The sequence below is a fragment of the Diabrotica virgifera genome, chromosome 5, assembly GCF_917563875.1.
Source record: "Diabrotica virgifera virgifera chromosome 5, PGI_DIABVI_V3a".
In the NCBI taxonomy this organism is placed as follows: Eukaryota; Metazoa; Arthropoda; class Insecta; order Coleoptera; family Chrysomelidae; genus Diabrotica; species Diabrotica virgifera.
The window spans coordinates 246,866,988-246,884,077 of record NC_065447.1 but is presented as its reverse complement, the minus strand read 5'-3'; the positions used below and the strand labels follow the sequence as shown (position 1 = coordinate 246,884,077).

Below are 17,090 nucleotides of genomic sequence, written 5' to 3'. Positions count from 1 at the left end.
ATGATCCAAAACAAAGCAATTATTGGATATTACCCTGTATACAAATCACGTATTTATGCACCCTCCACCGTATCCGCTCCTGTCTTTGAACCCGGCGCTCTGATTATTGTTTCCAAGCCGCAAACAAATAAATCAATTCTCCACCCTGTTATCGTCATCTGCCACCCCCTATCCCCCAGGGAATGATTCAATGTACAAAATCGAATTGGAGGGTTTGCGCAGCGGCGAGCATGGCAAAATATGCGCTCTGGAATGCAAGAATTTCCAACTCTTCGGATGATAGTGGTTTCCGACCCAATTGTGTCGGCGAACGCTGGACGAAAGACTGAGAAAAGCTTGTAATAGCCCCAATTTTAGTGTCTTAATGTGAACGTGACGAGCATTCAACATGATTTTTGATGGGATACGATTTTTTGCTGGAATTTTTGTAGTTTGCTGCTTGTTTAGAGGTGAGTACAAAAGTCTGGATTGACGTTCTTGGAATTCTTGTAGGTCTGCTCATATTTTTGCTCGGGAAGCATGGGCGTGGGGTAACGTGTGAGTTGATATTTTTTATAGCAAACCATGTGATTGCAACGGGAATTGAAGGGCAGATTAAAATACCAAATTGGTTACAAAATATATTACTACTTATTAAAATAAATCAATACAAATAGGTATTGAAATATTTTTAAATCATAAAATTAAATAAGTTCGTTGTTTTATCCATAATCATTATATTTATCTTTAACCATAGCACACTAGGCAAAAAAGTATCTAGTAAGCACAGTAGGCAGTAGGTACTGTAGATTATAGTCTAGTCGCAACATAGGGGATTCCGTGGGCCGTGGACACTTTTAAGTCGCCGTGATTTGATGGTGGTATTATAGGTTTTTTGGGTTGCTGAATCCAATGGAAGTGGTCTGGAAGCCCAAATGTGGTGCGTTTAATTGTTATTAACAAATTATTGTAAATTTAGGTGTTTTTCAGAAATTATTAGAACCCCTGTAAATAAATTGATAGTGTTAAGGTCTTGTCTGGTGTATTTTTGGTCGCTGAATCGAATGTGACTAGTCGCGATTACTCAAAATATGTTCTTATTTTATTGATAACAAAATAATAGTTTATTCGCCGAAAAGCTCGAAATGCGCTATCTACAGCAAGTTTGTAGTCTTTTTCATAGTATTTTTATACGCTAAATCGATTGCCGCTAGTCGTGCTAGCTTAAACTACGTTCCGACTTTGTTATTAATAAATTATAGCAAAAATAACGGTTTATAGTACGTTCACTCACGGTTTTTGCTCTAAATTAAAAAAAAACACTTGGATTGACATGAAATTTGGCATACACGTAGCTAACATGTCAAACAAAACAAGTGATATTGTGCCGATGTCTGCTTTTACCCTGGGGGTGAGTTTCACCCCTTTTCGGGGGTGAAAAAAAACATCTTTAAAATAAGTCCGGAAGTGGATAAACTGATTAATTCTAAGCAACTTTTGTTCTATACAGTTTTTTCACTAACTTAATATTTTCGAGTTATTTGGTTTTTTTGTTGAAAAATAAAGTAAATAAAATTGAAAAAAAATTGATATATTGCGAGAGTTTTATAAAGAAGACGATAGAGCGATATACAAGGAGAATGTTTGTGAATCTCAACTTTCTCCAATAGATTTACTTAATAAAACCAAACATCCCAAATTGGAATCATTATTTCCTAACGTCGTTATAGCGTCAATAATATTTTACACATTACCGGAGGTAGTCGCAAAAAGAAAAAGGTCTTTTAGTTTTCTTTCTCGCATAACAAATGCTATGAGATCTATTATGAAACAGGATCGGTTAACTGGCCTAGCAACTTTGTGCATTGAGAATGATTTGATAAAATCATGCGATATACAAAAAACTCGAAAAGTACCGGTATTGTAAATATTTTCACTATTATAAAAATATAATCAAAATTTAATCAAAGTTAGGTACTTATATTTGAAATGTTTTTTATTATTTATTATTGATAATTTTATTTCTATAAAAATTAAACAATTTTTTTCGCTCTTCACTTTTTGTCGAGGGCCCGTTCTTCACTTCTTACCGGGGCCTGCTCATCCCTTTCGGCGGCCCTGTCACTGGAGAATTCCGAGGATGGAGTCAAGGTGAATGGCGTAAATAAAGCATCAGATACGCCGATGATAAGGTGTTGATCTACTTTGGTCTACAACGACTCATCGACAAGACCAACTCGATCTGTCAGCAATTTTGGTATGAAAATAAACAATAAAAAACCAAAGTGATGTCAATCCGAAAAAAAAAACAAAATGTACCTACCTAAACCTTGCACAATAAACGGGCACATGTTAGAACAGGTCAAGAGATTTAAGTACGTGGGATGTTAAATCGATAGCAGCCTTAATCCTGATCTAGAAATACGATCGAGAATAGAACAGGCCAGAAAATCTTTCGAAAAAATAGAAAACTGATTTGTGATTCTCGAATAAAACTCGAAATTCGACTACGTTTATCAAAATGCTACATGTCTGGTCGACTCTTCTTTATGCAGTTGAGACATGAACTCTTAAAACATCAACCTTAAATAAACTGGAGGCCTTTGAAATGTGGATCTACCGGAGAATCCTAAAAATTTCATGGGCATCCCATATACCTACCTCAAACGAAGAAGTGTTGCATAGAATATAGGCAAGGAAAGAGAACTTTTCAACATAGTGAAAGGTAGAAAAACATCATACCTAGGCCCATACTGAGAAATCATAAGTACCAATATGCTCAACTAATAGGGAACGGAAAGCTCGAGGGAAAGAGATGACTAGGAAGAAAAAGACTATTGTGGCTAAGAAGCATCTGACAATGGACAGCGCTAAATTTTGAACAGCTAATAATAACAGCTGAAGACAGAGAAGAGTTTGCAATTGTAGTAGCCAACCTCCATTGAGCAGTGGGCACTTTAAGAAGAAGAAAATTGTGTTTTTCTTTATATTTTCTTCTTTCATTCATAAAATTTAAATTTTCTCGTGTCATCCACTTTTTCTTAGCAACTAGATGTGGCTGTTCAAGATGTTAAGGATGCCTGATATAATAGTTTCTTTGAGGTTGTTCCAGACTCCATCAACGTCTTTTATTTCTATTATTTCTTCTTATTACGCTGTCTCCTTTCTAAGGTTGGCGATCCAAACGGTCTATAGCTTGTGTTACGGTTTATCACCTCATCTTTATCGACTTGGATTCTAGGCTTGACTAATATTTATTTTTTCTTTTAAAGATATTATAAATGATACGTATTTATTTCTAACAAATTCCACTGCAGTATAATAATCCACTTGTAGTTTACTTAGTTTGCATAAGGTTTTGGCAAATGCAGCTCCGTTCATATTTACTGTATACATAATTGTATGTTCTGTCAAGTATACAGGACTATGTAGATATTTGTGTCTGATAAAGACTAAATTTTCACACTAAGCCAAATCCGAGAATGAAGATTTGAGTGGCTTGTTGCCAAAATTGTAAAAATGGGTCAGGTCAGCAAAATTCCTTTCCCTTTTTGAAAAAATGCCAAGTAGATGCGGATTATAATCCAAAAGATTATCATATACCTACAGGTTTTTAGAGGGCTTTGTTTAGAGGTATTGGAAAAAGACTTGAGTGTATAAAATAATAATTGTCATTATGTATTTCTACAGAGAGAAAGAAATCAATATGAAAATATCAGCCCAAGAAACAAAAAGTTTAGTAATTGCCAAAGAACCAATAAGATGCAAATTGGAGTGAGACAATCAAATTATACAACAAGTAATGACTTTCAAATATCTGGGAATTAATCTATCAGCAGCTGACAACAATATCGAAGAAGAGGTAAAAGACCAAATAATTAAAGCCAGTAGAACGGCCGGGTGCCTAAACGACACAATTTGGAAAAACAAACACCTAAGAGTGGAAACAAAGGCCCGTATATATAAGTCAGTTATTAGGCCAGTTATGACTTACACGGCCGAAACAAGACCAGATACAAGCAAAACACGAAGACATCTGGAAACCAACGAAATGAAGATCTTAAGAAGGATTGCTGGAAAAGGCCTACAGGATAGGGTAACAAGTGAGGAAATCAGACGCATATATGTGGGGTAGACAATATAAATACCTGGGTAAAGAACAGAAAAAGAAGAGTGGAATGAGCACATAAGCAGGATGACTGAATCAAGGATAGTAAGAATAGCCAGGGACAAGTCACCGTTAGGCAGAAGAAGTATAGGGCGCCCAAGGAAAAGATGGAATGACAACTTAGGGGCAGAATGAAAGGCACCGTTGAAGAAAAACAGGCAGTACTGTCTATATAAAAGAAGAAGAAGAAGATGTATTTCTAAAAGTCTAGTTTCTCAATGTCGAGCTACTGAGAAAATGAACAAAAGCTATTTAGCCTTCAAAATTCTTACAGTATCAAGAAATACAAAAAAGTAATGAAACCAATATTACTTAGACGACAAACGGTTCAGTATCCTGATTTACCGTCTGATAAACGACCTGTACATCATGGACCAGGAACCCCCATTCTTCCTCCTTTTCTTCACATCGTCCAACAGCAGTCATCTCAGATCAAACGAAAAATCGATGAAGACGAATTCAATCCTGATACAGACCAACCTCAACAGCTTATCCCAGCTGAACTAAATGACTTAGTCAGTTACTTGGGCCTATTGAAGGATGCTGCACAAATCTTAGAATCGCGACTAAAAAGATAAAAATCTGTTGGCTCCAGGAACCATATTTTCGTGGTATGGCCATCGTGACAAAGAGTTCGTGGAATATTTCTCTCACGTGGAATATTTTAACATTGGTGTATTGTAATAATATAATCAATATGGCAAAGGGCCTAGCCGGGTAAGATGATGAAAAATGCCCCCAACTCGATTCGATTCCTATATAGGTCACCGTTTAGCACATATAGAGAAACTCACTTTCTAAAATTTTTAGCCCCCTAGGTGGTCACGTAACCCACCTAGAGCCTAATTAGGCTTTTTCAGTGGCGGCCGGTCAGGGTCGGCAGGGTCCGCAGTGCCGACCCACACATTTATATAGATAGATTTTTTTAATATGTATTTGTATCTGTGAAGTAAAAAAAATCTGTCAGATAATACAGACTAAATTTTATTCATGGTTTTTAAAAGGATTTAATCAATCCGAGCGTTAAGTGATCCCTGCGCATAACAGACTTCTCAAAAAATGAATGATCCGAGCCATTCATCTGACTTTTCGGCTAGCCGTACCCAACGCATCCGTAGCTGACGATTTACACGTAAAACTCAACGAAATAACAAGTCGATGAGCAAGCGAACATACATTCTCTCCGTAGGCCAGGTACGGCATATTTAAATCTGCCGGTCGGTAGTGCATCGCCAGATCGCATCGGCAGAAATGGTCAAAAATAATCACGCCGTTTTATGTCGTTTAATTGATATTGTAATTTTTTTAAGTTGTCAGGAATTATTATTTATTAGACATGATGGAGCAAAGCATTTGTTAAAAATCAAAGTAATTATAGAGATAATAATAAAATTGTTTTAGAAATATTTACTTTCTGATTCGAAGTGTATTCGTAATACAGAATGAACTAATACATATAATCAAATAGTTACATTTTGAATAACGTTATTGAATCTGAGATTTAGAAAACCATTTGCTTTTCGCTGGAAGTAGATGAAACTTCTGATTATCATGTCATTCACAATTATCAATTATTGTTGTTCGATAAGCGTTACGTCGTTACGTGGTAATATTTATGAGAGGTTTTTAGGTCTTAGAAACGTGAGTAAAAGCAATAAGGCAGAATATATTTTTGATGTTTGAAAGAATTTTTTAAAATTTTTTGATATCAAAAATAAATTGGTAGGGCAAACTGGGGCAATCTTATGACGGCGTTGCTGTGATGTGTGGTGAATTGCATGGTCTCCAGGCAAAAGTTAAAACTACAGATTGCATCACGAGCTTTATTTACTCACTATTATGCGCATATAATGAATTTAGTTTTGCATGATACGTGTAAAAAAATAAAGAATATCGTCTTTTCTTGCCAGTTTAGCTCACCTAAACGGATTAGGTACTGCTTTAGAACAAATTTGTTTCGAAAAAAAAGCGAACAGTTTGTCAGACGCGATGAAATTTTAAATCTCGGTTAGTTTTATCTAAGCAGATTATCTCTGATAGTTTTAGTATCTGTAGCAGATTTTCGTGAACAGCTTTTGAAAGTTTTTGATTTTATTATCGAAGGCGACGATTTTGAAATTGGCGATACCTCGATCCGTGAAGCAATCGATTTGAGAACTTTCTTTTAAATTTAAATTCTTTTAAATATTTTTAAGACAGAGTTTGCCCAAGATATTCATTATTGTTCAAAATCAGTCAACTGACATTATTTATTCAGAAAATAGAATACGAAAGCTGGTGCAAAATCTCAGAGATTTTCGTAATGATAGTAGTTTCCAATATATACGCAGTGACATTGTGGACTCGCTTGATATTTCCGAACCATTCCAAAAAAGACAACAACATGATACATATCTCAAAAAACGAATAGGTATATCTTGAAATTTTGGATACTTACTAATATATGCAAATAGATACTCGTTTTTCGAATTTTGAAGATTTGCAAATTTTTGACCTCTTTGACGATTCAAAATTTAAAAGTTACCTTCGACAAAGAATTTCCAAGATATTTATTATAACAAGTTAGGTACTTAAAAATTATGCCGATCCAAATATTTTCAGACAGTGGGATAAGTTACAAAATATGTATGTATAATTCTATGTAGTAAGTACTGCAATTAATTATAACAAACTGTTATATCTTTATCTCTTAATCAATTATCTTATCACCACTACCACCAATTTCTGCCTCAAATAAACGGGATTTATCGTGTCTCAAAAGAATCAACACGTATGGTCGAAACACCATGAAAGAAGAGAGAATGTCAAGTACATCAAATAAAAAAAACAAAAAACAACAAAATCTCCTATGATGATTTAAACCTTTTAGTTTGATGGTATACCTATATGAGGAGATAAAAAAACCTTGCCGACCCTGTCTCCAAGGCCACGAGCCGCCACTGGGCTTTTTATGTTTTTATTTTTTATCTCAGCCGCATCGAGAGCTAGCGAAAAACTTTAAATAGAAAATTTGTAGGTTTCAAAAAGTTTTGGCGGGAAATTTAAATTTTAGGACGATTTTAAAATTTTAAATGAGTATAAAAAAATAACTAAGACATTCGTTTTCACAAAAAAAATTTATAACGTGTATTTTTGCGTAGTGTATCACCCTGAATTTTTTGAGATTTTAAAATTGGTGGAACGTACTTTTAAAAATAAAAAAACCGCATTTTTTTGTTTTTTTTTCGCTTTTGATACAATTTTATACATGGTGTTTAAAAAAGGTAACACCGTCACTAGGATAGATAAAAAACTGAAAAACAATTGGGGTTTGCTTAATAAAAAAATTTGTAATGTCATCGATTTTCAAGATACAGAGCGTTGAAGAAAACAAAATTTTACACATTTTTTACGATTTTGCCGAAACTACTGGCAACATTGTAATAAAATTTGGCACGTTTTATAGTAGTTATTTTTCATTTTTTGACATACAATTAAGAATTGTATATTCATCATTGCCGCGCATACGGGTAATGGTCTGAACTTTTTAAAGAAAAAATATAGTACGCCACTGACATATTAACAATCATTTTTGAGTTATTCGTTGCATTTGTGACAAAAAATCTATCTTTTCTTTTTTCATACAACGCGCCGTTTTCATGCAAAAAATAAAATATCTTAATACTTCCAAAGTGTTGGAATTAAGTTTTTATGGATGTATGAGTTACGAGTATAATGTAGATTGTATAGAAACTTTTCGAATACTTTGTAAGGGCCGTATGAAAAGATGGGATGGATACTTTTTTTCTTTAAAAAGTTCAGACCATTAGCCGTATGCGCGCCAATGATGAATATAAAATTCTTAATTGTATGTCAAAAAATGCACAATAACTATGTACCTCTTAAAACCTGCTAAATTTTATTACAATGTTGCCAGTAGTTTCGGCAAAATCGTAAAAAATGTGTAAAATTTTGTTTGCTTCAACGCCCTGTATCTGGAAAATGAATGGCATTACAAGAATTTTTTATTAAGCAAACCCCAATTGTTTTACATTTTTGTATCTATCCTAGTGACAGTGTTACCTTTTTTTAAACAACATGTATAAAATTGTATAAAAAAACGAAAAAATGCGGTTTTTAATTTTTAAAAGTACGTTTCACCAATTTCAAAAATCTGAAAAAATTCAGGGTGAAACATTATACAAAAATACACGTTATAAATTTTTTTCGTGGAAACGAATTTCTTAGTTATTTTTTTATACTCATTTAAAATTTTAAAATCGTCCTAAAATTTAAATTTCCCGCCAAAAATAAAAAAAAATTCGGACAGAACTTTTTGGAACTTACAACTTTTTTATTTAAAGTTTTTTGCTAGCTCTTGATGCGACTGAGATAAAAAAATAAAAACATAAAAAGCCTAATTAGGCTCTAGGAGGGTCACGTGACCACCTAGGGGGCTAAAAATTTCAGAAAGTGAGTTTCTCTATATATGCTAAACGGTGACCTATATGGAATTCGAATCGAGTTGGGGGCATTTTTCATCATCTTACCCGGCTAGGCCCTTTCTCTATACTCTATGTTCTGGTCTTAATGAATTAAGTCATTTCCTATTGTGCGAGTCCAATCTCTGGTGTTTCGTTGCCAAGATTTTTTCTTTCTTCCTATACCCCTATTACCTTCGATCTTGCCTTGCAATATATTATCTGGAGCTGCTTAAATTCACTATGGCGCATTATGTGTCCTAGATATGACGTCTTTCTAAGTTTGGTAGTATTGGCCAGATGAGGACATGTGTTCATTCTTTTCAGTACTTCTTCATTCTTAGTTTTGCTGGTCCAGCTTATTATTAACATTCGGCGGTACATCCACATTTCGAATGAATTCAATTTGTTAACTTCGATTCATATGTACTGTTTTAATGTCCAGGTCCAGGGCCTATTTTACCACTAGGCCCATGAGGCCTCTGCCTCAGGTCCGCATTTTAATGGGGCCCGAAAAGATCACCAAAAGAATATTTTTATTGAAAAAAACAAATTAAATTTTCAAAATTATTTAATTTTACGAACAGGAAATGATAACAAATTTGGTTAGAGTTATATTCATAAACCGTAAAGCATTCTTATCATACAACTGCAATAAGAGTAGGTAGATTGCTTTGTCGGCATTTTAAAAATAAACAAAATTTAAACACCCCTCCGAAGGATTAACAAGAGGTACGATTTACAAAAGGTGTAGTCACGTGTTTGTCATAATATTTATTCAAAATGCGCTTTTAAATTTAATATATAGTTTGATGTTTTGATGCCGTTTTTTGCAAAGATAAATTATTGATTGCTTGTATTAGTTTTCAGTCCTGTTCTTTTTAAGTTAGCTCAACTAATCTATTCATTAATCAGTACCTAGTCGTTTTATTAAATTTCTGTGAACACTTATTTTTCTTAACTAAGTAATCGTTTCGTTATTATCATGAGTTACAAACATTTAAGTGGCAGTGAAAAACGAAAAAAAAAAAAGAATGTGTGTGTGTACTTTGTACGCACGTAAGAAGTTATACTTCTACTACATATTATGTGATTTTTAAGGCAATACCAACAATTTAAAAAAATAAAAGAATAAAACGCACACAAACACATTGAAAAATGCCACAAAGAAAAAATGATTTCTGAACGATAATAATTGTTGGCAAAAATTTTAAATACGCATTTTCTGAAAAAAAAATTATATAACAAATATACTTACAATCATAAAATGCATAAAAAAATAAAAACTTGCATCGGGAATCGAACCCGTGACTTTCGGGGCGCTTTGATTCGTAATCGAAGCCTAGACTCACTCGTCCAATTCCACATTATTTGTCATGTGGAAAAATAGGGTAACTGAACGTTTTACTGTTTGACAGTTGTTTTGAATATAATTAAATTATGTAGTTTAAATTTTGTGGAAGAAAATATTAAAATATAACAAAACAGTAAGAAAACAATATATTAGATGAAGATTGGTAGAACTTTTGTTGGTAATCAAATTAAGTATGTAAATCAAAGCATTACAACCTACTAGATAAATAAATCTACGCCAAAAAATCATAATTTAAAAATAAAAATCGGACCTAATTTGCGATTTCTCTCTAAAATCCCCATTCTTGAGAAAATAAATGTACAGTAGATCGTCGATTATCCGAACGTCGATCAACCGAACGACCGCTTATTCGAACTATCGACTCCCGCGTCCCGCACTCGAATACCGAGCAAGCGTTAGTAATTGACGCTTAAAATATCTTCAATTTTCTTCAATATTGTATCCAAAAAATTATGCTGTTGCAAAGACTGCACTTTTTTGTTTAGTTGCTAGTTGTCATTATCAAGATATAAATAAATATGTAGGTATATAAATATGGCTTTTATTCACTTGTGGATTAATATGTATGACTATAAATATGTATCAATATATTGTAGTTTGATTATCCGAACAAATCGGTTTTCCGAACACCTATGTCCCCCAATTAGTTCGGATAATCGACGCTCTACTGTATTTCAACCTAATCCAAATGTATAATTACAATATGATTATAATAAAAACTACTTACCAAATTATAATGAGTTTTCCTTGTCCAAAATAGTCCAAAAGTCCAAAAATATAGTTATATGAAAACTATTTAAAAAGGCAGTATAACTATTAACTATTGTTTGTTGTTTCTTTTCACACAAATTTTAAAACGCAACAACCATAAATAATCAAATTACAGCTGTACCACAGCCGCCATATTGAATAATTTTTGACATGTCATTTGAACATCCAATCAGAACAAAGTTATAATGCGCATGCACCGGGATCATAGGTTTTAACATATAAAAATTCACCCTCATATCGCCGGTAAAGAAGTATAACTTCAAAAACAAAAATCAAGAAAACAGGAACGGCTGGCACAAAAAGATGCAATATTATTATATTTTACAACCCACAACAGTGTGCAAAAAGGAAGTTCATCCTCCCATCCTGTTCTTTTTTTTCTACGGCACTACAGCCCAAATTGAGCCTTGGCCTCCTTTATTTTTCGCCTCCAGCCTTATTTACCTGTCGCTGCTCCACTCCATACATGGACTCCTCAAAATGTTTGTGCATCGCTGCTTACTGTGTCTTCCCAGCGCTTTCTTTGCTTTCCAACCGGTCTCTTTCCCTGCATCCAAGCGTTCAGTGCTCTTTTTGGTAGCCTAACATCTCCCATTCTTATCACATGTCCGGCCCATTGCAATCTTTGTATTCTGATGAAGTTTGGCACGGGTGTTTCGGTGTTTCCTTATAAAGTTGAAAAGCTGGTTGTTGTATCGAATTCACAGGTCCTAGTTTTCTCCTCTGTAATTTACCTTCGAATGTGTCGAGTTTGTTTTTGGATGTTTCTTTCAAGACCCATGCTTCACTGCCATAGCATGCTATTGGTCGAATTAAGGTTTTTTAGATTCTTATCCTTGTATTTCGGTGGACACTTTTAAAGAGGAGAGGGCAAAATAAGCTCTGTTTGCCTGTGTTCCCAACAAACATATAATAGCTGGTCAAGCTAAATACTGAGTACTGCAGCTGATTAGTAGTCGCATAAAAGTGACAAAGGCTGTTTAAGCTATTTTGCTGTTTAATATGTCGAACAAACACTGCTTCAGGTTATTTGTAAGCCCTTTTGCAGCCAATTGACTTAAGCTGAATATTAGACTGGAGAAGCGCTATTTAAGGCACTTTGTATTATAGTATTCAGCATTTCTTATTCAGCTGAATGCTAAGCTGAACTAGCGCTGCTGCAGAATTTTTGTCTACTTTTGATCAATAATGTAAAAAAAACTGAACAAGAGGCTGGGGAAGCGCTATTTAAGTCAGTTCATAATACATTATTCAACCTTCTCTATTCAGTTATATTCTGGGCTGAAATAGTGCTTGTCCAGAACTTTTGTAAGTACTTTTAATCAGCAACTTTATAAAAGCTGATATAAAGCTGAAAAGGAGCTTAATTTAATTAAATCGTTCATATTCGTTGCAAAAGGTGTATACTTAAGTTCGATGAAAAATGGCTTCTGCAGCTGATGATTATTAAGTATTATACAGTTGCTTATATTTGCTATATAATTTTAATTATTTAGATAAAAGATATACACTGTGCTTTACTTAATATTTAAAAAATATGGATAAAAAATCAATTCAAAATTTAAAAAAAATAAAAAAAGCTGGCCATTATTACCGAAAATTAAAGGTAAACCGTTCAAATTATGAAGAGTTTTTAAAAAATCTATATGCACCAAGTAGTGTTTCTTCTCATTCAAAAGCTAACGACACAGCATCAGGATCAGGTAATTTTGTTTTAATTTTGTGAGTATATTTTAAATAAAAAATAATTTGTTACATAGGTTCTAAAGAACAGGAGTGTATTTCCAGCACATCAAGTGATCTTGACGATAATCTAATGAAAACCAGTGAAACATCAGATGATGGTGACCAGTTTATTGATGAAGACATTTTTAAAACAGAAGATACTGAAACGCAATTATTGCCTTGTTTAAGTACCGAATTAGGAAATTGGGCAATCCGACATAATATTACACATGCAGCTCTAAAAGATCTCCTACAAATAATCAAGAGACAGTATGATTCTAGTTTATTTATCGATGCTAGAACATTATTAAAAACGCCACAAAATACGAAAAAAAGTTGTAAAGTTATACAGGGTGGAGAATATTATTGGCATCAAGGTCTTGACGTTTGTCTAACGAACACTTTTAAAAACTTGTCAAAAGACATGTTAATACAGCTCAATGTAAATATAGATGGGTTGCCAATATAAAAAAAAGTTCCAAACGTCAGTTTTGGCCAATTTTATGTAGCATATATGAAATGCCTGATATACAACCTATGATTGTTGGCATTTTCCATGGAAATAACAAGCCTCTAGATATAAAGGAATTTTTGGAGCCTTTTGTTGAGGATGTTAAGCGGCTGCAATCAAATGGACTCTGTGTTAATGGGCATATGATTCACATAAAAATTAGATGCTTTATCTGCGATTCACCTGCACGGGCATTTATTAAAGGTATCTGTTTTTTTTAATTATTGCTTAAATTGACTAGTTTATTTTACAGGTGTAGTCAATTTCAATGGGATTAATGGATGCCTTAAATGCACTACTGAAGGCGAATATTCTTATCTTTCTCGAACTGTTGTATTTCCTGATATAAAATGTCCTCTTAGAACTGATGCAAAATTCAGAAGTAAACATTATTGTAAGCAACATAAAGGGCAAGAGTCACCAATTTTGAAAATTTCCGAAGTTGACATGGTGCAGGATTTTATAGTAGCAGATGAACTACATCTTTTAGAGCTAGGTGTGATGAAGCGTTGTCTAACAGGATGGAAAGATGGTTCTATGGGTTTCTCAAGTAAGCTATGTGCTCGTGATATTGAGAGGATCTCCAAACATTTAATATCTGTGAAACTTCCATCTGAAATTCATCGTTCCACAAGAGGATTAGATTGCCTGGCATACTGGAAAGGAGTAGAATGGCGCAATTTTCTTAATTATATTGGAATTGTTATTTTAAAAGATGTGTTGAACACTGACGTTTATAAACATTTTTTACTTCTTTTTGTTGCTGTTAGAATATGTTCTTCTGACATGTATGCTGAAAATCGTTCGGTTGCCCAATTAATGTTTGAAAAATATATAGATGATTTTAAGATTATTTATGGCGTACAATTTATTACAAGCAACATTTATAACTTAGAACATGTGGTTGATGATGTTAATAGATTTGGACAACTTTTTACAATATCTACGTACCATTTTGAGAATACATTATTTCAACTAAAAAAATTATTGCGCCAAGGAAATATATAACAGTTTGCATCAAATTGTTAATAGAATTGGCGAAAGAAGTTTAATATTGAGCAATGATACAAAAAAGACAAGTTTACAGCCAGAAATTAAGAAAAGGGGGAATGTTATCAAGTGCTACATTTATTCTCATAATTTTTGTTTAAATGTATAAATGTTTTTTTAAATGTATAATATTGATAATTATTAATATCCATTTTTACAAACACTTTATATACTTAAAGAATAAATAATAAACAACGTACTTACCTGGATTACAATTATTCATTTTGACTTAAAACTTACGCAAAAATCACTATAAAAATAGGAAAAACAAATAAATTTTGATCTCCGTTTACAGACAAGACAGTATTTTCGCGGTAAATCCCAGGAGTGTTTTGTTCTGCTAATAATCAATCTCAATTCAGCTAAAATTTAGTGAATGTGGCGTTGTTTACTTTTGTAGCAAGTATTCAGAAGTTATTCAACTAAAATTCCAATAATTATTTTCAGCTTTTGTTCGACAAATAAACAGCGCTTCTTCAAATTTATTTCAGCTGTTGTTCAGCTTCCAAAGCTTTTCATTTATACAATAAAATACACATTTTTGGTAAGTGCCAGATTAGCTCAGTGGGATAGGCAGTGATATATGGATCGAAAGGTAGCAGGTTCAAATCGCACAGAAGACACTATAAAATAAAAAAAGTAAGTATTACGATTTTAAATAAAATAATAAAATAAGTGTGAAATTGAAGTTAAAAGAAAGCTAATGTCGATAATAAATCGTAATAAATATATAAAAAAAAAACATTTTTGTTTTATTTATAAAAAGCTGAAGAAGAGTTGAAAAATAGACTGTATAATATCTGCAAAAGCTACTTTTCAGCAAGGAAACAAATTATATAACACGTGAAAATTGGTCAAAAGCAGCTGAACAAAGGCTGAAAGTAAAGCTGTTTAGAAACTGAATAAGTATTTCTTCATTTTGCAGAAGTGGTACAGTAGCAATATGAATAGCCATATAAAAGTTGAAGAAGCGCTTATAAATGCTACTTTATTCAGCTTTAAGCTGATTATCTTCTCCTTTTTCGCCTGTTTAGAAACTGAACAGATGCATAAACAAATTAATCGACTACCTTTGTTCAACATGCAAGCTTCTAAAATTAGCTGATGAAACGTTAAATCAACTTAAAATGTTTGTTGGGTTATTCTCCTCCGTATTTCTCTAACTTCTAATCCATCGGCATATATTTCTACTCCCAGGTATGTAAATTTTCCAACCGTTTCAATTTCATCTTCATGTATAATGTTTTGTGGGACTACGAGCATATTTCTTCTCGCCTGTATCATTATTTTTGTTTTTTTCTGTGTTAATTTCCAAATCTAGCCTTTTCGTTTGTGTTTTTAACTCTGCGTATGTTTCTTATGCTCCTGTTGATATTCTACTCATAATATTAATATCATCGGCATAAGCGGCCAGTTGAACGGTTCTGTTAATCAGTAGGTTTCCTCGTCCAGTCTGCGTTTACCTAACCGCATACTCCAGTGCCAGGTTAAACAATGTTGGGAGTTGGGGCCAGCCCATCTCCTTGCTTCAATCGCTGCGAGATTTTGAAAAAGTCTGTCAGGTCGTTTTGTGCTCATACACATGCCTAAGTTTCATCCATTGTGTCTTTAATAAGATTAATTAGCTTGTGTAGTATTGCGAATTTTGCCAAAGTAGGTAGGTATAGTCTCTTCCTTTCGACTAAGTCGTATGCCTGTTTGAAGTCTACAATCACGTTGTGAACATCAATGCCGTGTTCCCATGATTTGCTAAAGACCTGCTTGACTATAAATATTTGGTCCATTGTCGATCTTCCCCGTCTGAAGCCTGTCTGAAACTCTCCAATAATATTTTCTGCTAGTGGTTGGAGCCGCTGGTTTATAATATACTTTACTGAAGACATTATATGCTGTACATAGTATAGAGAAACTCCACGGTAGTTTTTGCACTTCAAACAATTTTTAATTATTGAAATATAAATTTTATTTATTGCAATATATATATTAAATATTAAAAATTTTATTAATTAAAAATTGCAATTTTAAAAATTTAAATTTTTTTAAGTTAGGGGCCCGAAAATTAAGTAGTGCCTCGGGCCTGATGTAAAGTAAAATAGGCTCTGTCCAGGTCTCACAGCCATACAGTAATAGAGACCATACATGACACTTTAGTGTACTCAATCTTATTGTGACTGACAGCTTGGGGTTAATGTCCAAGCCCAGCTTGTGACTTTCTTCTGATATGATCCATTATTATATTAGTTGGTCTTCTGTTTCCGCTAATTCTAAGCTGTCATCTGCATATATTACATTGTTAATGATGAATCCATTGACTTTGGCACCTTCAGGGCGATCTTCAAGAGAAGATCTGGTTATATGTTCGGCATATACCTACATTAAATAATAGGAGGACAAAATGCACCCTTGACGCACCCCTCGTTCTATGTTTATGTAATTGGTGTTTCCGTTCTCTTTTCGAAGGCATCATGTGTGGTTCCAGGTTCCAGTATGCATTACTTATGCCGTGTCCGTCCAGCCCTACTTCTTTTAGCACCTCAATCAATTTTCCGTATTTGATGCGGTCGAAGGTCTTTCTATAGTCGACAAAGCACACATACAGCCGTTTTTGAACCTCAAGATACCTTTCTGACATCAGTGTCAATCCAATAATTACTTTTGAGCGACTCAGATATTTTTTAATAATATTGTTATGGAGACCTCAAAATTATCATGTTTTTGGGCCAGCAGTCTAAATTCACAAAGTATTCATGTTTCTTTGTGAGAGAGGGACAGTCAAGCAAGAAATTTAAATTACGTGATACTTGTCTAATATTTAAATATATATTTTGTTTTAGACTGTATTTGCCTTAAAGAAGTTAAAATAGATGTTCCTCAAGCAGTACTTAAAGGCCATGAAGTGATCTTGCAATGCTTATTCGACTTGGAAGGCGATAAGTTGTATTCTCTCAAATGGTACCATAATTCTTCGGAGTTTTATAGGTAAGCAAGACTGTAAAAATTGTTATAACTCATTAGAGAGAAAATTCTGCACCCTCTTCCTTTATTGATGAT

The 17,090-nt window shown here is 33.5% G+C and overlaps 1 protein-coding gene across 1 annotated transcript in view; it reads left to right on the top strand.

Annotated features, from left to right (window-relative positions):
- Positions 1–210: 210 nt before the first annotated feature.
- The window catches only part of LOC126884768 (uncharacterized), a 41,327-nt gene continuing 24,447 nt past the window's right edge, over positions 211–17,090 (top strand). Inside the window, exons 1-2 of the mRNA XM_050650986.1 lie at positions 211–449; positions 16,874–17,018. Of these exons, the coding sequence (XP_050506943.1) occupies positions 389–449; positions 16,874–17,018 (206 nt within the window). The 5' untranslated portion in view covers positions 211–388. The remainder of the gene's footprint in view (positions 450–16,873; positions 17,019–17,090) is intronic.